Source organism: Petaurus breviceps, unplaced genomic scaffold (assembly GCF_028583685.1).
Source record: "Petaurus breviceps papuanus isolate PSGF00001 unplaced genomic scaffold, PetGlider_PUasm1.0 91133, whole genome shotgun sequence".
Taxonomy (NCBI): Eukaryota; Metazoa; Chordata; class Mammalia; order Diprotodontia; family Petauridae; genus Petaurus; species Petaurus breviceps.
In genome coordinates, this window is record NW_027187419.1 from 65,287,094 (window position 1) to 65,308,697 (window position 21,604).

Consider the following 21,604-nt stretch of genomic DNA (forward strand, 5'->3'; position numbering starts at 1 on the left):
TCTTCTCTTCTCTTCTCTTCTCTTCTCTTCTCTTCTCTTCTCTTCTCGACGCTGTGATTACCTCATACCTGGACTATTGTAGTAGCCTGCTGCTCAGTCTCTCCCTGCCTCAAGTCTCTTCCCACTCCAGTCTATCCTCCTCTCAGCTGTCAAATTGATATTTTAAAGCTCAGATCTGACTATGTCACCCCTACTCAATAAACTACTCTTATCACCTCCAGGATCAAATATAAAATCTTTCTTTACTATTCAGACCCCTTTATAATCTGTCCTATCCTCCACCCTCTCCTGCCCAGTCTTTCAAGGCTTCTTTCATTGTCTCTCTCATAACACTCCTGTCTCCAAACTGTAGGCATTTTCCCTGTATGTTCCCCTTGGCTGGAATTCTCTCCCTCCATTTCTACTTTGTGACTTATTTCACTACCCTGCTAAAATCCCACTTTCTACACAAAGGCTTTCCTGGTCTCTTTCAATGCTTGTGCATTATATTCAATGGTTTAGATTATCTGACATATCTTTTATATGTCTTGTTACATAGTTGTTTGAATGTTGTATTCCCCATTAGAGCTTGAGAGCTGAGTATGAAAGGGAAATGGAAAGCTTTTTTTATGGCTGGCCTGTTTACTGATTGTAAAACTTGGAAGCCAGCATTTATAGACACACACGCGCGCGCGCGCGCACGCACACATATAAAACTCCTCCCCACATTAGTCTGTAGTTTCTATGGGTTCCACACTCAAAAGACAGGCCCCCAGTTCAGCACAGAGTAGGTGGCAGGTTTATTTTCTCCTATTTTCTTCAGGGCCAAGCCTGATAATTATGTCTAATTAGTTTTTTTTAAAAGATAGTAGCCATATTTCATGATCTTTATGAACACATAAACTTCTTAAAATTAATTCTTCTGAAAGAATTAGGCTTTAGCCAGGGTGACTAGGAGTCAAGAGAAAGGCTCTATTGCTAGTTCTGCCATTAACCAGCTGTGTAACCTTGGGCATGTTATTTAACAATTCCAAACTTCAAAGTTGTACATGAAGTAAGGAGTAAAAACACTAGAGAATATTTAAAATCTCTTCTAGTTCTTAAATTCCAGAACCTTTTTCACAAGTTATTTTATTTCAAGATCTGTAGCTAAAATCATCTATGGCAAAACAAACAAACTTGTCAGTAATAGTCTTTAATCACACCTGGATCCTAATCTCTTAGGCTTTCCTTAATTCATCAGAGAAAAATAATTCCCTTCCCCTTGCTTTCCCTTTTCTCTCTCCCCTCCCCTTTTTCTTGTCTCCCTACTGGATTTACCTTTTTAAAATAGGATGTCACAGTAGTTTTCCATTGTGAGGAAAGAAAGAGATGGCGAATTATGGAAACTTTGGCCAAAAATTGTGGGAGTAAGTGGGTTGAGGAGAATAATTTTTTTTCCCACTCTAAAATTAGGTGTGCAACCATTATTTAGTAGGGTGAGAGTTATATTAGTAAATAAAATAAGACTAATGTTCTTGAATGCCTTTTGGTTGAGTTTAAAAACCTGCCCTCTAAAAGCATTTTTTTCCTTTTTGAAGGTAATATGGAAAGTCCTGTGTTTGCATTTCCCTTGCTTCTAGAAATGGAACCTCTCATTGAAACACTCTTCATGTCATCTTTTTCTTGGAACTTTGAGTGTTCTCAGTGTGGAAACAAATATCAACAGAGGTTAGATAATTTTTATTGAAATTATTTTTTAGAAGAATTATAGCTTTGTAAGCATATCAGGAACACAAATTTGAATATTTGCTTGTATATTACTACTCTGATTCCCAAAGACCTAAGACACAGTTTCTTATCCTTATAGTTACATAGTTATTCAAATTGTGTATGTGTATCTTTAAATTTGGTCTCTGGAAATTGGACAATCAAGGGATACCCTGTGGTTTGGGGGGAGGGGAGGGTGGTTTAGTACTAGGTTGGTAAATGTTTAAAAGGGGAAACAGAATATCTAGTGCTTAAAGTGTGCCTGAGTTTTCTGCTAAATAAAAATAAGAAACATTAGAAAAAGGACACACACACACACACACACACACACACGGTTTCACTCTTACTTAGGACAAGCCCATTTAGTAATAATAATTGACATTTACTTAGCACTTCAGGTCTTCAAAGTCTTTTATGTTTGTTATCTCTTGAGTCTTACGATAAGTAGGCCCCCCTCTAGTTATTGCTACAGGTATTATTATCATCGTAATTAGATGAGGGAATGAAGGCCCAGAGAAGTTTAGTGACATGCCCATGCAGCAGTAGGTGTAGGAGTTTTCCTTACTGCCCCTCCATGCTATGAGGTCTCTAATTGCCCATTATTGCCTCCGAGAGGAAGGAAATCAGTTCCAGGATCATAGGATTTGACAGATATTCTCAAAGAATAGTTATTCTATTTTCTCATTCCTTCCCTCAGTCCCATGGAAGACTTACCATCCAATATGGCCATCTTCTTTTATTTCTCCTGACAGAAGTGGTAAACTGAGCTATGAGCTGCCCCAACTTTGAAACCCCTCGGTGAGATAGTCACATTGTAACCCTAAGTCTGGCACCTGGGGGTGAGCATGGGAAAAGGCAATTCCATCATTTTTGAACCCTAGAAAATCACCACAAGCATCTTTTTACCTATTTAACTGGGATTGGGGAAGGAAGATTCAACTAGTGTTATGCCTGTACCTTCTCCCTTTCTGGAAGAAGAGAGGTTTGGACAGTTCGGAAGTCTAAAGTTAAGAACAACTCTTTTTGCTATCCAGACAGTGTTGTATGATGCAAGGAAGACTAGACTTGGATTCACAGGGTCTAAGTTCTTATTCTGACCTTTGTGACCTTGGGGCAAATTATTTAAACCCTATCTGTAAAATGAAAGGTTTGGACAGAATGACTTCTTAAGGGTCTAGTTTTAATACATTAAGATTGTAAGTGAAAGGACATGTTTTCTTTAATCCTTATGTCCATTAATACACTAGAAAATGTTGGATCTTGGATGTATTAGTGGAAAGTTTTTTGAGGAGAGAAGTTAGATTTGACTTTTTCATTATTTAACTTTTCTTGCAGCTGTTTCAGGTACAAACAGAGCTAGAAAATAGTTTGCTTACCTTTTATTGATGAAAAAAATCAAGAAGGGGCTGTAACTGTGAGGTTGTAAATGTAAGTTATGGACAAAGCCTTGTCAAAATTAAGGCAAAGCCTTAAGTCATTATATCATATAACTCCCAAAGTGACTAAATATTAGTTCAAGGAAAAATAAAAATATCACTGACATGTGGGACTGAGATTACGTTGTTTAAACAGGCAAAAGAAATTAACTCTCTAAGTACCTTGACATTCAGTCTGTTGCCTTGAGAGGACTTTCTGTTTGAAGGAAGTTTAATTTAAAATCACAGTGATGGTTATCTTATACTATGGCATTTATAAGATCATTTTAAAAATTGTTAAAAAGTTATTTATTTTTAGTTTTCAACATTCACTTCCATAAGATTTTGAGTTTTAAATTTTTTCCCCCTCCCTCCAGATTCCCTTCCCCAAAATGGCATGCAATCTGATATGGGCTATACATATACATTCATATTAAACATTTTCACATTAGTCATGTAAAGAAGAATTAGAACCAATGGGAGAAACTATGAGAAAGAGAATTAAAAAAGAGGAGAGCAAATAGTATACTTTGATCAGCATTCAGATTCCATAGTTCTTTTTCTGGATTTTGATGGATTTTCCATCATAAGTCTTTTGGGGTTGTCTTAGATCTTTATCTTAGATTCTTGCTATATGATCATTTAAACTGACCCTGTTATTACTAAAAATTTGAGAGACTTCTGTAATGGAAGAAATCCCTGAGATTTGAATAATAATAATAATAATATCCACCTAGATTTGATGCCAAATTAATTTGCTTCTCCCCCCTTCTATTTTTTTTTTAAGCAATCAGGGTTAAGTGACTTGCTCAAGGTAACACAGCCAGTTATTTCTGGGTGTGGTGCTAAGTATCTGAGCCCAGATTTGATCCCCAGGTTATCCCAAAACTGGAGCCTGTGCTCTTACTCACTGTGCTACCTGGCTGTCCCCCCTTCTATTTTTTTTAGGAGCAATAGTAACGTAAGAAAGGAAAAAAGGCAAAGGGTCAAAAAGCTAAAAGTGAAATTAGCAGGTCATCAAATTTTTCTTAACATATTTGTTATAGCTAAAAGTTGAAAAAGTTAATGTCCACTGTATAGGAAAAACAGCAAACAGATTCGTTTACTTGTTGTTTCTGTTGAATATTCTATTTTCAGTATTCTCTAAATTAAGCTTTACTTAGATACCAAACCACCAATGCATCAAAGTGATTTTCAGTTGATACTTTAATGTGAAATGGAAAAAGAGAAAACTGTATTTTATCAATTTGCATTCAGAACTTAGAGACTAAGAGAACCATACTTGTGAATTTCTCTTGCTCAAGAATCCATTGTGATCTTTATAATTCACATTTTAAAAACAATGAAACAAAAACTTTCTAAGCTTACTCTAGAGTTTTCTATTTTTTCAGTATTTTAGACAGCATATTTATGATGCTTGATCACTGTTAATCATTGTTATAAATTAAACCCAAGTTTCTAAGGTGGATTGTTTTAAGAGGGACTTCAGTGTCATATTGAAGTTTTATTGGGGCAGCTAGGTGGTTCAGTGGCACTGGGCCTGGAATCAGGAAATCCATAGTTCACTAACTAGCTGTGTGCCCTGGGCGAGTCACCCTCTGCCTGCCTCTGTTTCTTCAACTGTAAAATGAGTGTCAATCCTAACAGCATCCACCTTCAAGGATGGTTTGACGGTCAAACAAGATAATAATTGTAAAATGCTTAGCATAGTGCCTGGTACATATTAGGTGCTTAAAAAATGCTTGTTTCTCCCTTGTTCCTTATTGCAGTAACATATCAAACAACATACAGTTTAAAAAACGTGTTTTTTTTTTCATAAGTCTGTTAATGTGGTATATATTCTTTTGATTAGGTTCAATTATAAAACAATTTCCTTGCAGGTTTGCTTGATGAAGTTCTCAGATACGTTCTTTCATTATAAAAATATGACCAAGGAAATGGAACAACTTGTATATTTTTACTAGTACATGATTTAAACTGATTTTTTCTTTTCTCAAGTGTTAGCCATATTTTTTCTTTCAAAACTTTTGACCTTTTCCATTTCTGACATATACTAATGCACCACTTCTTTAGGCAGTCTGCCTGGTCTCTGCGCTTTGGAGCTCACTTTCAGTACAGAATTTGGTTTGGGTGCCTTGACTGGTTCAGCCACCTACAGCTCAACACTCCAGAGCCCAAGAGATATTTTAGCCTCAGCTTCCCTCAGTAGCAGAGGTTACAGTCATGTGTTGCCAAACCTGACTCATTTTAATTTTTAAATTATTAAAAACTATTATATTTAAAGCTAACATGAACAGTTTATGCCAAATTTATGATTGACTAAATATTTTAGTAATTTTGAAAAAAGCCAAAGTCCTTTAATTATCTTTTTTTAAAGCAGTTTTGAACTTTCAAAAATGAATTAAAGTGACAAAATAATAGCAATAGTTTAATGAGCATAACAATGTATATATCTCTTTTTATCTAGGAGTTCAAAGAATCTGGTAACTTTCACAAACGTAATACCTGAGTGGCATCCTCTTGATGCTGTCCATTTTGGTCCATGTAACAGCTGTAAAAGTAAATTACAGAGGAGAAGAATGGTCTTGGAAAAGTAAGTTCAATTTTCTTCAGATTTCTACTATAAATATATATATATCGATATAGGTATTTTAAAATGTGAAGGGTTAACCCATAAACATGAAGATACTATTTCTCATTATAAAATTTTGTTTTAATTGATAGAATTGCAATATTATTATATGGTAGAGTATGGTTTGTAATGGTCATTGAAGGAGCCTGGACCTGACAGGACCTCCTATGTATTTTCCACATAAGTGGCTCTTACTCAGGCCCAGTGATCCTTCTCAGAGCATTGGGTGGTGAGGGAGCAACTGAGGTGGGATAGAGTATCGGGATGGGGCACCTTCTGGCCTAGAGGCTCTATGGGTCCTCAGGTGTCCCCTTTGGCTGAATCCAAACTTCTTCACAGGACAAATCTCCTTAATAAAATAATAGGATAATAATTAATAAAAGGATTTGTTCTGTAAAACTTGGACTTATTAAAAGGCCACCCCCAAGGACCTAGAAGACCATATGTGGCCTCAAGGCCACAGGTTCCCCACCCCTGGAGTAGAGCTTCACAAATCCTAAATAGAACCAGGTGACTTCCCTAGTTTGTGTTAGCTGGCAGCAAGAGGAAGGAATTAGAGCCAATGAGACCTAGTTGGCAGACAAAGGGGTTGGGGGAGCTAGAGCCAATGTGATATTACATATTATGATATATATCTACTAAAAATCCTAATGCAATAGGTTTACATTTTTTGGTTTTCAGTTTTTTTTGGAGGGGGTAGGGCAGGGCAATTGGGGTTAAGTGACTTGCCCAAGGTCACATGGCTAGTTTTGTGTTAAGTGTCTGAGGCCGGATTTGAACTCAGGTCCTCCTGACTCCAGGGCTGATGCTCTATTCACTGTGCCACCTACTTGTCCCACAGTAGGTTTAATTTTGAAACTGGAGCCTTTACATTTGTGTTTTGATATCAGAGTACATCTTTGATAAAGTGGTTCTTCATAAAGTGCTTAAGCTATTTTATAACTTTTAGTAAGCAGATTTGTAAATATGATAGATAAAAATCTAGTGGTCAATTAGAAACCAAATTGTTGTAGGTTTTAGCAGTATTAAAAGCTGCACATATATTTTAATAGTTTTCAAAGTAATGCTCCTCTGTGATATATTTCTCAAGTCTCTTAGTTCTTCTACCTTTCTCTTTTACTGTCTTTTACCTGTGCTTTTTAATATAGGCATATCTCAGTCCTTTCTCTTATGTCCTTTTCCTTAGTCATCTCTTCTATTTCTATAGGTTTAGCTATAACTAAATGCTAATCTCTAATCCTTATCTCTCTTTTAACTTGTACTTTCTAATTGTCCACTCTTATCCTAAGTTCAAACACGTATCTTGGCCAGAATATCCTGCTGGCCTTTCCAGTGCAGCATGTCTAAAATTGGATTCATAATCCTTTCCTCTGAAATCTGTTCCCCCTTCTAATTTTTCATATTCATAACTGCATCATTATCTTCAGTTCCTACCTCCTCTTTACTCTCTTAGTGACCAAATACTGTCAAATTTACCTTTATAACACCTCTCCTATCTATTCACTCTTCTTCATGTCTACTGCCCCCATTTCAGTGAGTTCAGGGCCTCATTACCTCTCACCTGGACTATTACAATAGCTTCCTAACTATCAGTCTGCCCTATACAACAATGCCAGATTAATCTTCTTAATATATAGATCTAATAATGTTCTACCCAAAAATCTTTAGTGGCTCCCAATTACCTGGCATTCAAAGCCTTCTATAATCTTGACATTAATCTGTTTTTCCAGCATTATTTCATACCACTTAGTCTCATATACGTCAAAGAAAATGATCTCTCAACGTTACCTGCTTACCTCCATATCTTTGTATAAATCATATGCTTGACATTCTCTTATCCCTCATCTGTTTGTGGAAATCCTGTTCAGATTTCAAGACTGAACTTTGCCATCTCTTTCACGAATCCTTCCCCTATTCTTGCTGCTCAGCCAAAAATGAGCTCAAATGGTACCTATTTGTTATCTTTCTTGTGCTTTAACATTCTGCTTTGCAAAATAGTAATCTGTGAACATGTCACCTCCTCTGTTAAAATTTTAAATATTGAGGGGCGGCCAGGTGGCTCAGTGAGTAAGAGCACCGACTCCAGTGTCGGGATGACCTGGATCAAATCTGGGCTCAGATACTCAGCACCACACCCAGAAATAACTGGCTGTGTAACCTTGAGCAAGTTACTTAACCCCGATTGCTTTAAAAAAAAAAATTTAAATATTGGGGCGGCCAGGTAGCACAGTGAGTAAAAGCACCGGCCCCAGAGTTGGGATGATCTGGGATCAAATCCGGGCTCAGACACTTAGCACCCACCCAGAAACACCTGGCCGTGTAACCTTGAGCAAGTTACTTAACCCCAGTTGCTTAGGGGCTGCCAGGTGGCTCAGTGAGTAAGAGCACCGGCCCCAAAGTCAGGATGACCTGGGATCGAATCTGGGCTCAGATACTTAGCACCACACCCAGAAATAACTGGCCATGTAACCTTGAGCAAGTTACTTAACCCCAATTGCTTTAAAAAAAATTTTTTTTAATATCTTGAGGGCATATCTCATTTATTATCTCTTTTAGTGCCTATAGTACTCTCATTGTGCTTATAATAAGTAAATGTAGATTAAATCAGTGAATGAATTGACATGCCAAATATTTCATTTTTAAAAGACCATCATTATTAAATTATCGAGGATTTGGCCATGTCATTGGCCTATCTGCTAATTTGCCTTCTGAGGCAAACTTCAGTTATGACTCAGCTTACATTGTTATTTGGGGGCAGTATTCTGTTATTTTCATGAACTCTGTTGAAATGTTCCCCACATGCTAGTCAGAGTTGTCTTGCCCATCTCCTGGGTAAGTGTTTATTACTTAGAAAATTACTTCTTTTAAACATATTCAGTTAAGAAAGAGGTTAATTTGCATTCAGAATAGTTAATATTTTCATAGATGTTCTGTCTGTTTTCTGAAAATGTGGAAAGTATACTCTCAGCTAATAAGGATTTCATATATGCCAAGCATAAGACACAAGTTACTATCTCATCTATAGATGCCATTTTTTGTGAAATGATCTGAAACAGGAAAGTGTTCTTACTTTTGTAGTGTATTACATTTATCTTGAAATGACATTTATAGATTATTTTACCAAATCTTATATTCCTAGGTATTAGTATAAAATTTTAAAAATTTTGTAAAAACCTTACATAATCAATAGTGAAATTTTGAATTTTTTACATTACAATTTATTTGGCTATAACATTGAACAATCGTGTCTTTAGTATGCTTTAGATTATTATTAGCATAGCATACATGGAAAGGAGTCTGGTGACATTATCTTGGGAAGCAGCTGAACTCATAAAATTATGCAATAAGTTAGTATTGCTATCGAAGAAACTGGGCTGACATCTTAAGATAATAGACTTGGATGGATATAGGCCTTGAAATCCCATCCTTTCTCTCAAGACAAGCAACGTCCATTCCATTAATACCATCTTCCCACAGGTGTTATAGGGTTGAGCCCCTCCCATCTCTCAGCCCTAGACACTCTCCAGCACAGCTTTTACTCAGGTCTTGAGGAGTTCTAGATGATACGTTTGAGGAAGGATGTTGACAAGCTGGAGCATTTCTGGAATGGTGAGGGCTCAGGCCCAAGCTCTACTGGGGTGGAATGTGAAAGTGGCATCAGACTTATATTCAACCCCAGAGAGGCAGATGTTAGCTCCATATGAAAAAAAACTACCAGAGTAGAGTTAAGTTCTTGTGTGTGTCGGGTCTTCAGACAAAGTCAGTATTGTAGTAGGGGATGGTTGGTCTGTTTGGATTAAAAGGCTTCATGGAACCCATTTTTGGAATTCTGTGATCACTGAACCTCAGGGGACCTCAGCTGTGCATGTCCTGAATTGTGAGAAGAGTTGAATTGTAGGAAATAGCATCCAGGGGATTGAAGAAAAGAAAAGGTGAAAAGGAGTCGTGAGGAGAAAGCCTCTGCCTGTGGAGAAGTAGCTTCCATAGGAACACTAGAATTCAGTTGTGTTTTACTTCACCTCTCCTTAGGCACTGATACTTAGGGTTACTACTTAGCACCAAAAGGCTAAGCACCAAAAACAGTCACTAAAGTCTAGAAGATGAGTATTGTTAAAATCTGCATTCTGCTTTAGCTGGAGAATAAAATCATTTCCTAGAATAGAAACGAATTCCTTTATTGCCTCTTTAGACCATTATGTTAGCTTCCTAATTTGTTACTTGGCATCAGGTTTCTGCCCTCTGCAGTCCATGTTCCACAGAAGATATATATGTGTGATTTTTATAGTGTGAAGGTCTGACTGCTCACTAAACTCCCTTGTTTAACATTTATCCAACCAATTTTCCCAGTTTGTTGTACATTAGCTTCACAGGCTGTGGTCCAGCCCAATTGGCCGCCTTACTCTTCCATAAAACATGATACTCTCTCCTGACTCTGTGCCTTTGCAAAGGCTAGAATGTACTTCCTGCCTCTTGGAATTTTTGTTCCTTTGTTTCTTTCAAAGCTTAACTCAAGTACCCCCTCCCCTACATGAGGCATTACCTGATCCACCTATTTTATATTTTTGTTGTCTCCTTTATACGAGCTCCTTTAGGGCAGGAACTGTTAAATTTTTCTCTTCATATTTTTAGCACTCACAGCACAGTGCCTGGTATGTAGAAGGTACTTAATAAATGCTTACTAACACATCTCCCACATTCTGAGCTTTTTTTCTATATAGTGTTCAACCCAAGTTGTTAGAGTTTAAAACTTGAAAAAAATTAAAATGACTTCTGAGTTTTTCCTACAAACTTTTTCTTTGTATTTAATGGAATTTACTTCATTGGCTAAAACAAGTTCAAAAAAAGAATGTTTTCAGATGTTAAGCTGGTATAGACCAGATCTTATTATTTTTATGAATGAAGAACAAAGGGTTTAAAGAGGTTTCAGCATCCAGTCTACATGTACCTTTATATAATCAGCAGTAGACTATGGGTGTGATGACTCTTTTGGTACCTAGTGAGACACAAAAACAGCAACAGTGAGACCTAATGAGAAGTGGACAGTTAAGGGGCTAAAGGTTTAGAAAGAAATACATCTTTAATTTTATAATTAGAAAAAAATAAGATCTAATATCTAGATTTTGTTGTATGGGCAAATTTTTAGAAATATATTCTATATATTTAAGTGCATTTGTAATTTGAAGATTTGATTGCTTCCTAACTGAATGCGTAATTAGGAGTAATTCATAATAATTATGCAATTAATTTGAAATGTTAAGAAACATTGTGAAATTCATTTTAGCTGAACATCTTGAGAAACTGAGTTTTGGCAGCTTTTGAAAAACTAGTAGAAGGGACACTAACAGTTTTCTTAAAGGCTAAAAAAAAGATTAATTTCATTCATGCTTAATTCATGGCCCAACAATAATCCATAGACTAGACAGTATCTTTTTTTTAATTTTTTTAGCAGTACTGGAGACAAAATTTTGGGATTGCTAGGACTTTTAAGTTCTCAAGAAATTATTTCACTAGTTTTTTTTTTTCCCTCCAATCTTTTGTTTTTACAATTTGAACTCTTCCTCCAAATATAATTTTACAGAATTTCAGGTTTGGAAGGGATCATACCCCATTTTGTCTGATCAGTACCTAAAGAAAAAATCCCCCTCTATACCATACTCAACAAATGGTCATTAAGACTTTGCTTTAAGACCTTCAGTGAAGGGGAACCTACCACCTCCCTAGACATTCCATTCCACTTTGGGTTAAGAGCTAGCCAAAGTCTTTCACACTCTATCTCTCCCATCTGACCTTTCTGCCTTTTAAAAACTATCACAGTATGGCCACACCAATTCACACTCATGTCACCTCAGGAGATAGTTAATATCACTGAAATAGTGTCATTATTGTAGTTATTGTGCATCAAATCTAGATTTACTTTTTGTATTGCTCCTAGTTGTGCCTTAGGTCTGGCCAAGTAGAAGAAATCTAACCCTTTTTCAAGTGTGACATTTCTTCAGACATCTGAATGTCCTCACCTTAATTATCCTGATTGGCCTCTTCTAGATAGCTCATCAATAGCCTTGTTAAAAATGTCATTCCTAGAACTGAATACAATATTCTGAATGAGACTAAAAAGTCCCTTGTTGTTTAGTCGTTTTCAATCATGTCTGGCTCTTTTTTGACCCTATTTGAGGTTTTCTTGGCAGAGATACTGGAGTGGTTTGCCATTACCTTCTCCAGTTCATTTTACAGATGAGAAAACTGAGACAAACAGGGTTAAATGATTTGTGCAACATCATGCCGCTAGTAAAATGTCTGAAGCAGATTTGAACTCAGGAAGAGGAGTCTTCCTGACTCCAGGCCTGGCACTCTATCCACTGTGCCACCTAGCTGCCCTTGACCTGGATACTATTCTTCCCTTATTGCAGCCTAAGATTACATCAGATTGGCATATATTTAAGAGGTTTTATTGATTCCTTTCTGTATCATATTTCATTTCTAAACTCTGCAGATGTCCCTCACCTCCTAGCACTAACCCTTACTTCATAACAAAAACTGTTAAACAGAACCAAATAGCACAGTGATCCATTGCATGACAATGTACCTCTATTATCCCCACTTCTTTACCAGGACAAGGAAAGTATGTTTCATAATTTGTTCACCAAGACAAAGATTAGTAATTAAATTAGTAACTAAAGGGTTTGGCTTCCTTTTAGTATTCTTTTTCTTTTGTCGTTGTTGATAGTGTTTTCCTGATTCTACTTCAATCTGCATCAGTTCATAACATTCTTCCCATTTTTATCTGAATTTCTTATTTTAAAATGATGGCTCCTGTTTTCTTAAACTACCAGTTAGAACAACTAATTTGGAGAAATCTCAGAGAAAGATTTTTTAGGGTCTGAGTTAGATTGTACAAGGTCGTTGTGGCTACTTAGAGATTTCCTTATAAGACATAATGGGTATATTTTGCAAAGCAATTTTTGCTTAATGGATTGTGATAGAACCTTATTGCATGATAGCTTCCAACTGTGAGTGATAACCCTTCTGAGGAGGGTTTTGTGTTACATACTTTTAAAAGAGTTCTTTAATTCTAATTAAGAAACACATCTGGAGGGTCTCAGAAAAAAAATTACTGCTTCAATATGTTAGCAGTCAGCCCTGAAAATGAATTGTATGTGACTTGTTAGTTTTAGACTGTCTTTTGTATAACAAGACATATGGTATTATTTGTTTGACTTCTCTTTTCTGTTTCCCTCTAGAGTATCTTCAGTATTTATGCTGCACTTTGTAGAAGGCTTACCATGTAATGACTTGCAGTTCTATTCATTTCATTTTGAAGGCTTTTTCTACCAAATAACTTGTGTGATTCAATATCAAATGAATGAAAAACATTTTATAACTTGGATTTTGAATTCTGATGGTAAGTATTTTAACTTGATTTTTGCAATTCATGCTATTAAAAATTAAGTTATAAAGTATTTGTCAAAATAGACAATAATAAGCACTTTCTTTTGATAATGCTGACTGATTTGTGTATGTGGTTAAGAATTCAGATTGTCGAGGTTAGTCTTTTTATCCTTACCTTTAAAAAGGAAAAGGCTTTAATAACTTAGTTGTATGTGTATGTATTTACAAATATATGCATATGTGGATATTGTATGTATTTACATACATGTGTATAAACACACATCTGTTCCACATGTAAAGGAACAACCACGTAGGAGAATTTGTTCATTCCACCAAAGGTCTTAAATACAGAAATATTTTAGCTAAAGAAAAATTCTGTTAAGCTCTTTAACCAATTTTTGTTGTAGTTTATCTGTTCTCAGATACAATTATTAAGTAAAGGGTTTCTGCTTTATTTAGACTAAACTCATGAAAGTGCTAAGCCTGACTCCCAGAAGTGAAGAAATTCAGATAATTACATTTGTCAGTGGCTGTATTCCAGCCATAATAAGAAATTTGTAGAGTGGAGTATTCAACAATCTTTTATTTTCTTGGAAATGTTACTGATCTCTCTTATTTTTACATTGCCTAAATTTCTCTCAGAATCTCTTCTTTTCCCTGTCTCAGAGAGCTGTCCCATATAAGAAAGGGAATTTTTAAAGGGGAAAAAAAATAGAAAGAGGAAGAGAAGAAAAAAATCAATTGGTTTCAACATTCAATACATCAAAAAAAAAAATCTGGAATACACATGCAGTGTTCCATACTTTGGAACCTCCCACCTCTGCAAAGGATTAGGGAAGGTGTCTTCTCGTGCTTTCAGTAAATGTTTATGAAGTGATTCATATGTACAAGACACTATGTGGGGGTCCAAAGACAAAAATCAAAAATAGGACCTATCTTCTAGCAACTTAAATTTGTTACCTGGTGAGTCCCACCATTGTCATCAGCCTGTTTACTGTTTCATTGTTATCTCAGCTTTCCACTCTTCAGCAAATTATAGATGTGAAAAACTGAAAAGGAGATAGAAAGGGGGAAAGGAAAGTAGTGATTTCTACATATTGCTCCAGTCTTCACTTTCTGACATGGGTTGTATTCTAGTTATTGAAATAGCTCATAGGGAGCATAAAGGATCATACTTTTTGTTTATTGCCTGTCCTTGAACTTGGCTAATAAATAAATCATTGGCTATAGTCTTATTTCTTCCTCTGCAAAAATGCTTTTTTGTCAGGAACATGATGTTTCCTTTTTATCTGCTGTCTGATAGATGATGAAGAATCGAAAAAGAGTTTAGTAATCAAAGAGATTAAAAGAATGCATTTGACTTGAGGCACTTGAAGCTTTAGGTATCAGAGACTATAGAGACTATAGATAGCTTACAGTTATCTGAAAGAAACTGTTTAAATCCTACTAGAATTTTGTTATGTTGAAAATGTCTTTCAACAAACAGGGCTCTTTGTTATATTCTAACAGGATTTAAAAACTTATCACAGGCATTTATTATCTGTATGTTCATTCTTTTAGCTCAGTTAACCCAAAATTGTCTAATAGAATTGTTTTTATGACCTAATTTTTGGGGTGGTGATTTAATTTTAGATCCTATTTGCAAGACTTATTCAATTCCTAATATTTCTTAATAGGACCCTTACAGTATTGAGGGAGGGGTGAGAGAGTGGGGAAGGACAGAGCACAACCCAACTGTCCAAATATGCTTCAGTTCTGAAGAATTGACATATAAGAACATTGCCTTTGTTATTAAAGGGAAGGACTTTCAGCATTTGTCTGAGACAGGTGCTGTCATAAATAAAGAGAGGTTCGGTGTTGAGAAAGATTATGCAGTAGTCAAATATAGAAGCAGAGGGGCAAAGAAGTAGTTATATTGAGCTTAAGGAAGTAGTTTACACATTATCACAGATTGAGTAATCTTTGATTTTGAGTGTTTAAATTGTTCACTTTATTTTTTCAGGAACTTGGCTAGAATGTGATGACTTAAAAGGACCATACTGTAAAAGACATCAGAGATTTGAAGTTCCTGCTTCAGAGGTTCACATTGTTATCTGGGAAAGGAACATTTCCGAAATAATAGATCAATCCAGTGTAGAATTTCCAGTTAAAAAGACAGAAAGTTTCAGCTTCAGTGAGTCCAAACCAGAATCTCTGGCATTATGTGCTGGTGCTGGTGGTGATGCTGCCACTGAAATGTTTTCAACACTTGATGAGGAGAATATTCTAAGTGCTCCAGCTACTGATCCACAGTGTGTAGTAGCCACAGAGCAGGAATACAATTTACTTTCTGGTCTAGAAGATTTGGTAGATGATGATATTATAACTTTGACACTTACAGAAATTCATGTTGATTCTGAGGGCAATCCAATTGAAAATCAACCTGTGGTAGAAGATCAGTCTGTGATAAGAGATAAGACAATTGCTGAAATGGACACTTTGCAAAAGCAAGAATTGGTATTAGCTTCTTCACAGTCAGATCCATGTAGGGAAACACCTATCCAACCTCAAACTCTACCTTCTAGTATCCTAACTCAGAATACTAGTATTGATTTGAAATCTGATCAGCTGAATCCAGAAAATACTTCAGATACTATCTGCATGAATAACACAGTACATGTAACTGCTTTTCCACAAGGAGAGAAGCCATCACAAATTGAAGAGACAAAAGTTAAATTTTCTCCCATTTCCTTGGAGAAGGATGCTGTATCAAGTCCAGTCCTTTCACCAAAGGTTGAAAAACTTGGGTCAAAACAAAGTGTAGTCCTGGGTTCAACACATAATTCTTCACAGTCCCAGTCACAGAAAAAAAAGTTTGTAGGAAGTTGGGTAAAAGGATTACTAAACAAGGGAGTGTCTTTTATGCCATCTTGTGCCTCAGCTAATGAAAGAAAGGTCCATTTACAAAAAACAACTGACTTGAACTCTCTGGTTAAAAGGGCAAATAATTTTAGAGGCTTTAAACCTAAAGGTATAACAAATCAAACAAGTCCTCAAGCACCCAAGAAAACATCCAGAACTGCATGCAACTCACTTTTAGTTCTTAACTCTTCACCATCAAATATAAGTACATCTTTAATACCTGATGATGTTCGGGAGAGTACAAAGGTTTTGACTAAATCCTTGCATAAAAATGTTCAGCCCCTCTCTAGTGGGATACCTCCTAAGCACAGTTTTAATGGAAATGAAAATCATATCTCTTCAGGGGCATATGAGAGTCAAACTCATAAACTTCGTTTGAAACTTCTTAAAAAACTTAAGGCAAAAAAGCAAAAACTGGCCACTCTTCAGGCTCTCCAAATAAATGGAAAGCCTCCAAAGAAAAGTACAAAACATTTGCCCAAGGATGCATCTCCAAATGAATGTGAATCACTGCAAGGCCTGTTAATGGAACTCCAGGATCATATCAATGCCACAGATAATAAACCTAAGGGTACCACCCATTCCAGTATTTCCCTATGTAATAGCCCGACTCATGAAGAATTTTTAGCAGAATTACTGTCTTCTACTACACCTGTTGCCTCATCAGAACTCCCAAGGGATAGAGAAAATGATTGTGAGTATTTGGAGATGGTAGATAACCATAGCACACCACCAACATGTAGTGACTTTGTCAGTGGATTCTCTTCTGCATATCCAAGCAAAGACCATAATTATTATAGTCCTGTAAAACAAAATCAGCATGAAGTTCAAATGGACTCTTTAACAAATAATTCTTGTGCTAAAACATTAAACTTGGAAAATCCCCTAAAGACAGATATTCTTGATGAATTTTTTTCCACTTCGGTATTAAGTTCTTCAGCAGATGACATAGAATATTTACCTCATTTTGATGAATATATGTTTGACAATTGAATGTCAGTGTTTTTAGAATTTAATATTTGTATTGCTTTAGAAAAAATATTAAATTATGTTTTCATATAAACTGCACGCTGGCTGTGCTCAAAATGTAAATCAGAAACCTGGTTTCTGATGTGTATTGTTTATTTGAACAAAATGTAACATACTAAGGTCCTTATTTCCCAGAAAACACTTCTGATCCCTGAATTAAATTATCAAAATTCTGTTTTCAACATTTGGGGATTGATTTTTTATTTTGTGGATTGATTTTTTATTTTGTGGAATTAATGTTTAGTTTTCTACAATTTAGATAATTAGAAATACAGCTAATGGACAACTTTTTGATCTCTACTGTTTTAAAGTTATAAATAATGATAATATCAGTTCATAAATTCCAGGACTTTAAATAAAATGCATGACAGGACTTATTAATGAACTTCATATAGAGATTCTGTGCTGAAAAAAATTTTTTAAGGAGTCTTTGAATGGCATAGATGACAGTAAATTCTCAATAAATAATGGGAAACAAAATATCAATTCTGGTACACTGGTAGGAGAGAACTTTATATATGTATATCATGTTGGGCAGTTGGGTGGTGCAATGGATAGAGTTCTGGTACTGGAGTCAGTAAGACTCCTCTTCCTGAGTTCAATTCTGGCCTCAGATGCTAGCTGTGTGACCCTGGGCAAGTGACTTGATTCTGTCTCAGTTTCCTCATCTGTAAAATGAGCTGGAGAAGGAAAAGGCAAACCCAGTATCTTTGCCAAGAAAACCCAAATGGGATTAAGAAGAGTTGGACATGACTGAAAACAAAATGTTAACCCCTTCCTGAACTTGTTTTCCAAAGTAGAGTGAGGATAGGGTTCAAAAGTCTTAGTTGTTTGTATGTACCTGGAAGAAACAATTTTGGCTTCCCATATGCTACTTCCAGGTTGCCAGGATGTAGGGGAATGAAGTGAATTGGCATTATCAACATACTTTATATCCTATATATCTCATGCAACAAATGTTTAAATAAACGTGACAGCTGAGGTGATTGTAAGGGTGGTGGCCCTGGTTACCGAGAAAGACTAGAAAGAATTATGAGGGTGAGTGAACATTAAAGGTTTCCCTCAGAGTGTGAGGGAAAACTGTGGACATGTAGCCTAATACTATTCAAAACCATTCTGATCCTCTAATACTTCATTGAGAGCCTTGGGTTCTCAACTGTGCTGGTGGAAAGTGCCAGAGCTGGCTGGCTGGGTGTCTCCTCCAAGAAACAAGATGGTAGCTCTTAAAGATTGGCCAGAGGAGGATTAATACATTCATTCATGCATATACACACATTTTTTTGCCTGACTGGGAAAGTCAGTCTTTTTAATTGAGATTTTTAACTTGGGAGTCTGTAAACTTAAAAAATTTGATAACTTTACATATAATTCTTTTCCTTTGTAATCCTGTTTTTTTTTACGCATTTGAAAACGTTGTGAGGAGAGGGGTTCATAGGCTTCAGACTGCCAATGGATTTGTGACATGCAAAAAGGTTTAGAATCACTATTTTAAAGTTCAAGATCTCCCTTCCATATAAAATACAGGATTACACTTGGAATTCCTGTCTTATAGTGTATATTAATGCCCCAGGAAAAGGCTACTGAGTAACCTTTCAACACAGGGTACAAATGTACTGTGATCTGGTGAACATTTTCTGGTAAAAGATATTGACTGGCTTTCCTACTAGCAGATATATTCAGTACCCACTGTAAAATGTATACAGTACTGTGTACAAAGCAGTAATCTAAGAAGATGCTGTCAGTCCCTGCCTTTTAAGGAGCTTCCCAGAGTAATAAAGCAGATATCAGACATAAAACACAAATGAAAGTATATCAACAAAATGCCTAATAATATGATAAGTTTAAAAAACTAGCACTTTCTACAAGTGCTTAAGGAATACAGAGAAAATCTCAAATATACCAGGAGAGTGTTATGGAATTGAATTCTGAAAAGACATACCCACAGGGGAGATTATAGAGAAAGAGACTGTGTAACACTGCAATTTTCAAGTGGAAAGGAAAAAAAGACCTTTATCTTGTTGAGAGTGAGTAAGCCCTGTAGAGCTCAGTGAAATGCCCTGTTTAACTCTTGAATTGACCTAATATCACATAGGGGAGAGGAGTTACCAACATGTACCCAGTGCTTAGAGCTGTCACTGCCACAGTTGACACTTAGCTCAATTTCTAAGGTAGTGTAACCAAGTCCTATTTAATAGGAGGTGACAACTATAAATTGCCTATAAAACCAGAAATGCAATCTTTTGCAAATTCTGCAAAAAGCCACTGTTCAAATATTACAGAGAATTTCAGGGTATAGTCAACATGGGGGTCTTAGATATTGTGTGCCAATGCCTTACAGTCTATGGCATCTCTAATACACTTATTTACTTTGTTGATTAATAGGACTTACTTGCTCCCTGGCATTTCAATCACAACTTAACTTTGCTTGGGCTATGAAAGACTTAAAAGCACTTAGCCACATCTTTGATTTACAAAGTAGTTGAGAGTGATCAGCCTTATTTAGCCTGATATTAAAAAGACTAGTGAAATAAAGAATTAATCTTGTTCAAAAGAGAGATGCAATAAGACAACTGAGATGCCTTACCCATCAAATTGGAAATAAAGTTTGAAGGCCTGTGGGAATAATATGTCATTGGGTGGAGCTGAAACAACTTTTAAGACTTGCCAAACGGTGGAAAAAATTATTTGGAATTAAGATGGAAAAGTGAACTGTTCATGCTCCTTTATCCAGAACTCCCACTATGGAACTTGTACCCCACAAGGTCACAAAGAGAAAGGTCCTATATCTCTCAAAAGACTCAGTAGTTTGTGGTAGTTAAGAACTGGAAAAGTACATGCACTTGGATTGGGAAAAGGCTCACCAAATGGTAGTATACAAAAACAATGGAAGCTGATGAACACAAAGAATTTAGAGAAATGTAAAGACATAAAAACAGAACCAGGGCAACAGTGGACAAAATTTATAGAAACATAAATGAAAACAAAATTAAATACAATGACTAATATTGGTTCCAGATACCATGTTAGTCTCTGTGAAGAAAATAGTAAATTATAAATGTAGGATGTTGCATGCCCTGTCCGTTGTAACTACTATTATCAGATTGTTTTTCTTAAACTTTTTTTAAGTGGAATGGGAAAGAATATTGGAAAATGATTGTTGTCAAAAAAGTGTCAATAAAATATTGTTTAAAAAAACCCATCTTTAAATAGTTAATCTAGTTCTTCCTGGGGCAACTCTGTCACGTTTTTAGTTCATCCTTTACTCCAATGAATCTGAACCCATTGATCTAGATGTTTCCTCCAGTGATGCAGATTTGCAACCTATATATTACACAACCTAGTTTGTCCATCCTGTGCAACTCTTGTCTGTAGTCCAAAAGTTTGCCACGGGAAGTCCAGCCAAAATGCTGGAGGACTTCCTTGGTTTCTCCTGACATCATGGGATATCAGTGAAGCACTCAGACTGCCTCATCCCTTACCCTAGCCACGTGACCCAGATTAGTTTGTCTTTAATGGTTTTTTTTGTCTTCCTATTCCCAGCACCTAACACAGTCCACTAATAGGGACCACAGTTCTGGTTGTTTGCTTTAAATTTCGTTTCAAGAGATTCACAGAAATTAGAGCTAGATGAGACCTTAGAGAGAATTAATTCCAACTCATTCATTTCATAGATGAGGAAATTAAAGCCCAGAGATTCGAAGTAACTTGCCCAATGTCACTTAGGTTGTAAGTGGCCTAGTTGAGATTCGAACCCTTGACTTCCAAATTCAGTGCTCTTTAAAAAAATGTCATTTCCCAGTTGGTACAGAAGTCTTCCTTCTAACAAAGAGTTGGGCAAAGAAACCCATATTCCAATGGTCTTTTCATTTGACATATTCCTATTTTTAATTTTGTTCCAATGGCTAGGTGGCTTAGTGGATAGAGTGCCAGGCCTGAAGTCAGGAAGATCTGAGTTAAAATTCACACTCAGAAACTTCCTAGCTGTGTGACCCTGGACAAATCACTTAACCTCCATATGTTTCAGTTAGCTCAACTATAAAACAAGAGTAATAAAGCACTTATGTCACAGTGTTGTTGTGAGGATCAGATGAGGTCATAATTGTCAAGTGCTTAGTACAGTGCTTGACACAGCGTTTTATAAATATCATCTATTATTATTATATGGGTCTTCCCTCCAATACCACCAATCATAACCTGCCCATGCCTTCTTATCTTTCACAGTACTCATCCATGCCTCCTTTTTTTTTTTTGGAGGGGGGATGGCAGGGCAATTGGGGTTAAGTGACTTGCTCAAGGTCACATGGCTAGTAAGTGTTAAGTGTCTGAGGTTAGATTTGAACTCAGGTCCTCCTGACTTAAGGGCCGGTGCTCTATTCACTGCACCAGCTAGCCACCCCATCCATGCCTTCTTTAGCACAGTATTGGACTCATGCTGTTTTTCCATTTTATCCTATCAAGTTCCATTTTACCCTATCTCTCACTGGAGACCTTTAGGTCTTTTAAACATTCTGAC

At 36.2% G+C, this 21,604-nt stretch overlaps 1 protein-coding gene across 1 annotated transcript in view; it reads left to right on the forward strand.

The window, feature by feature from the left end:
* USPL1 (ubiquitin specific peptidase like 1) overlaps positions 1 to 17,275 on the forward strand; it is a 37,296-nt gene extending 20,021 nt beyond the window's left edge. Inside the window, exons 6-9 of the mRNA XM_069080178.1 lie at positions 1,560 to 1,689; positions 5,611 to 5,736; positions 13,014 to 13,174; positions 15,164 to 17,275. Of these exons, the coding sequence (XP_068936279.1) occupies positions 1,560 to 1,689; positions 5,611 to 5,736; positions 13,014 to 13,174; positions 15,164 to 17,055 (2,309 nt within the window). The 3' untranslated portion in view covers positions 17,056 to 17,275. The remainder of the gene's footprint in view (positions 1 to 1,559; positions 1,690 to 5,610; positions 5,737 to 13,013; positions 13,175 to 15,163) is intronic.
* Positions 17,276 to 21,604: the final 4,329 nt, after the last annotated feature.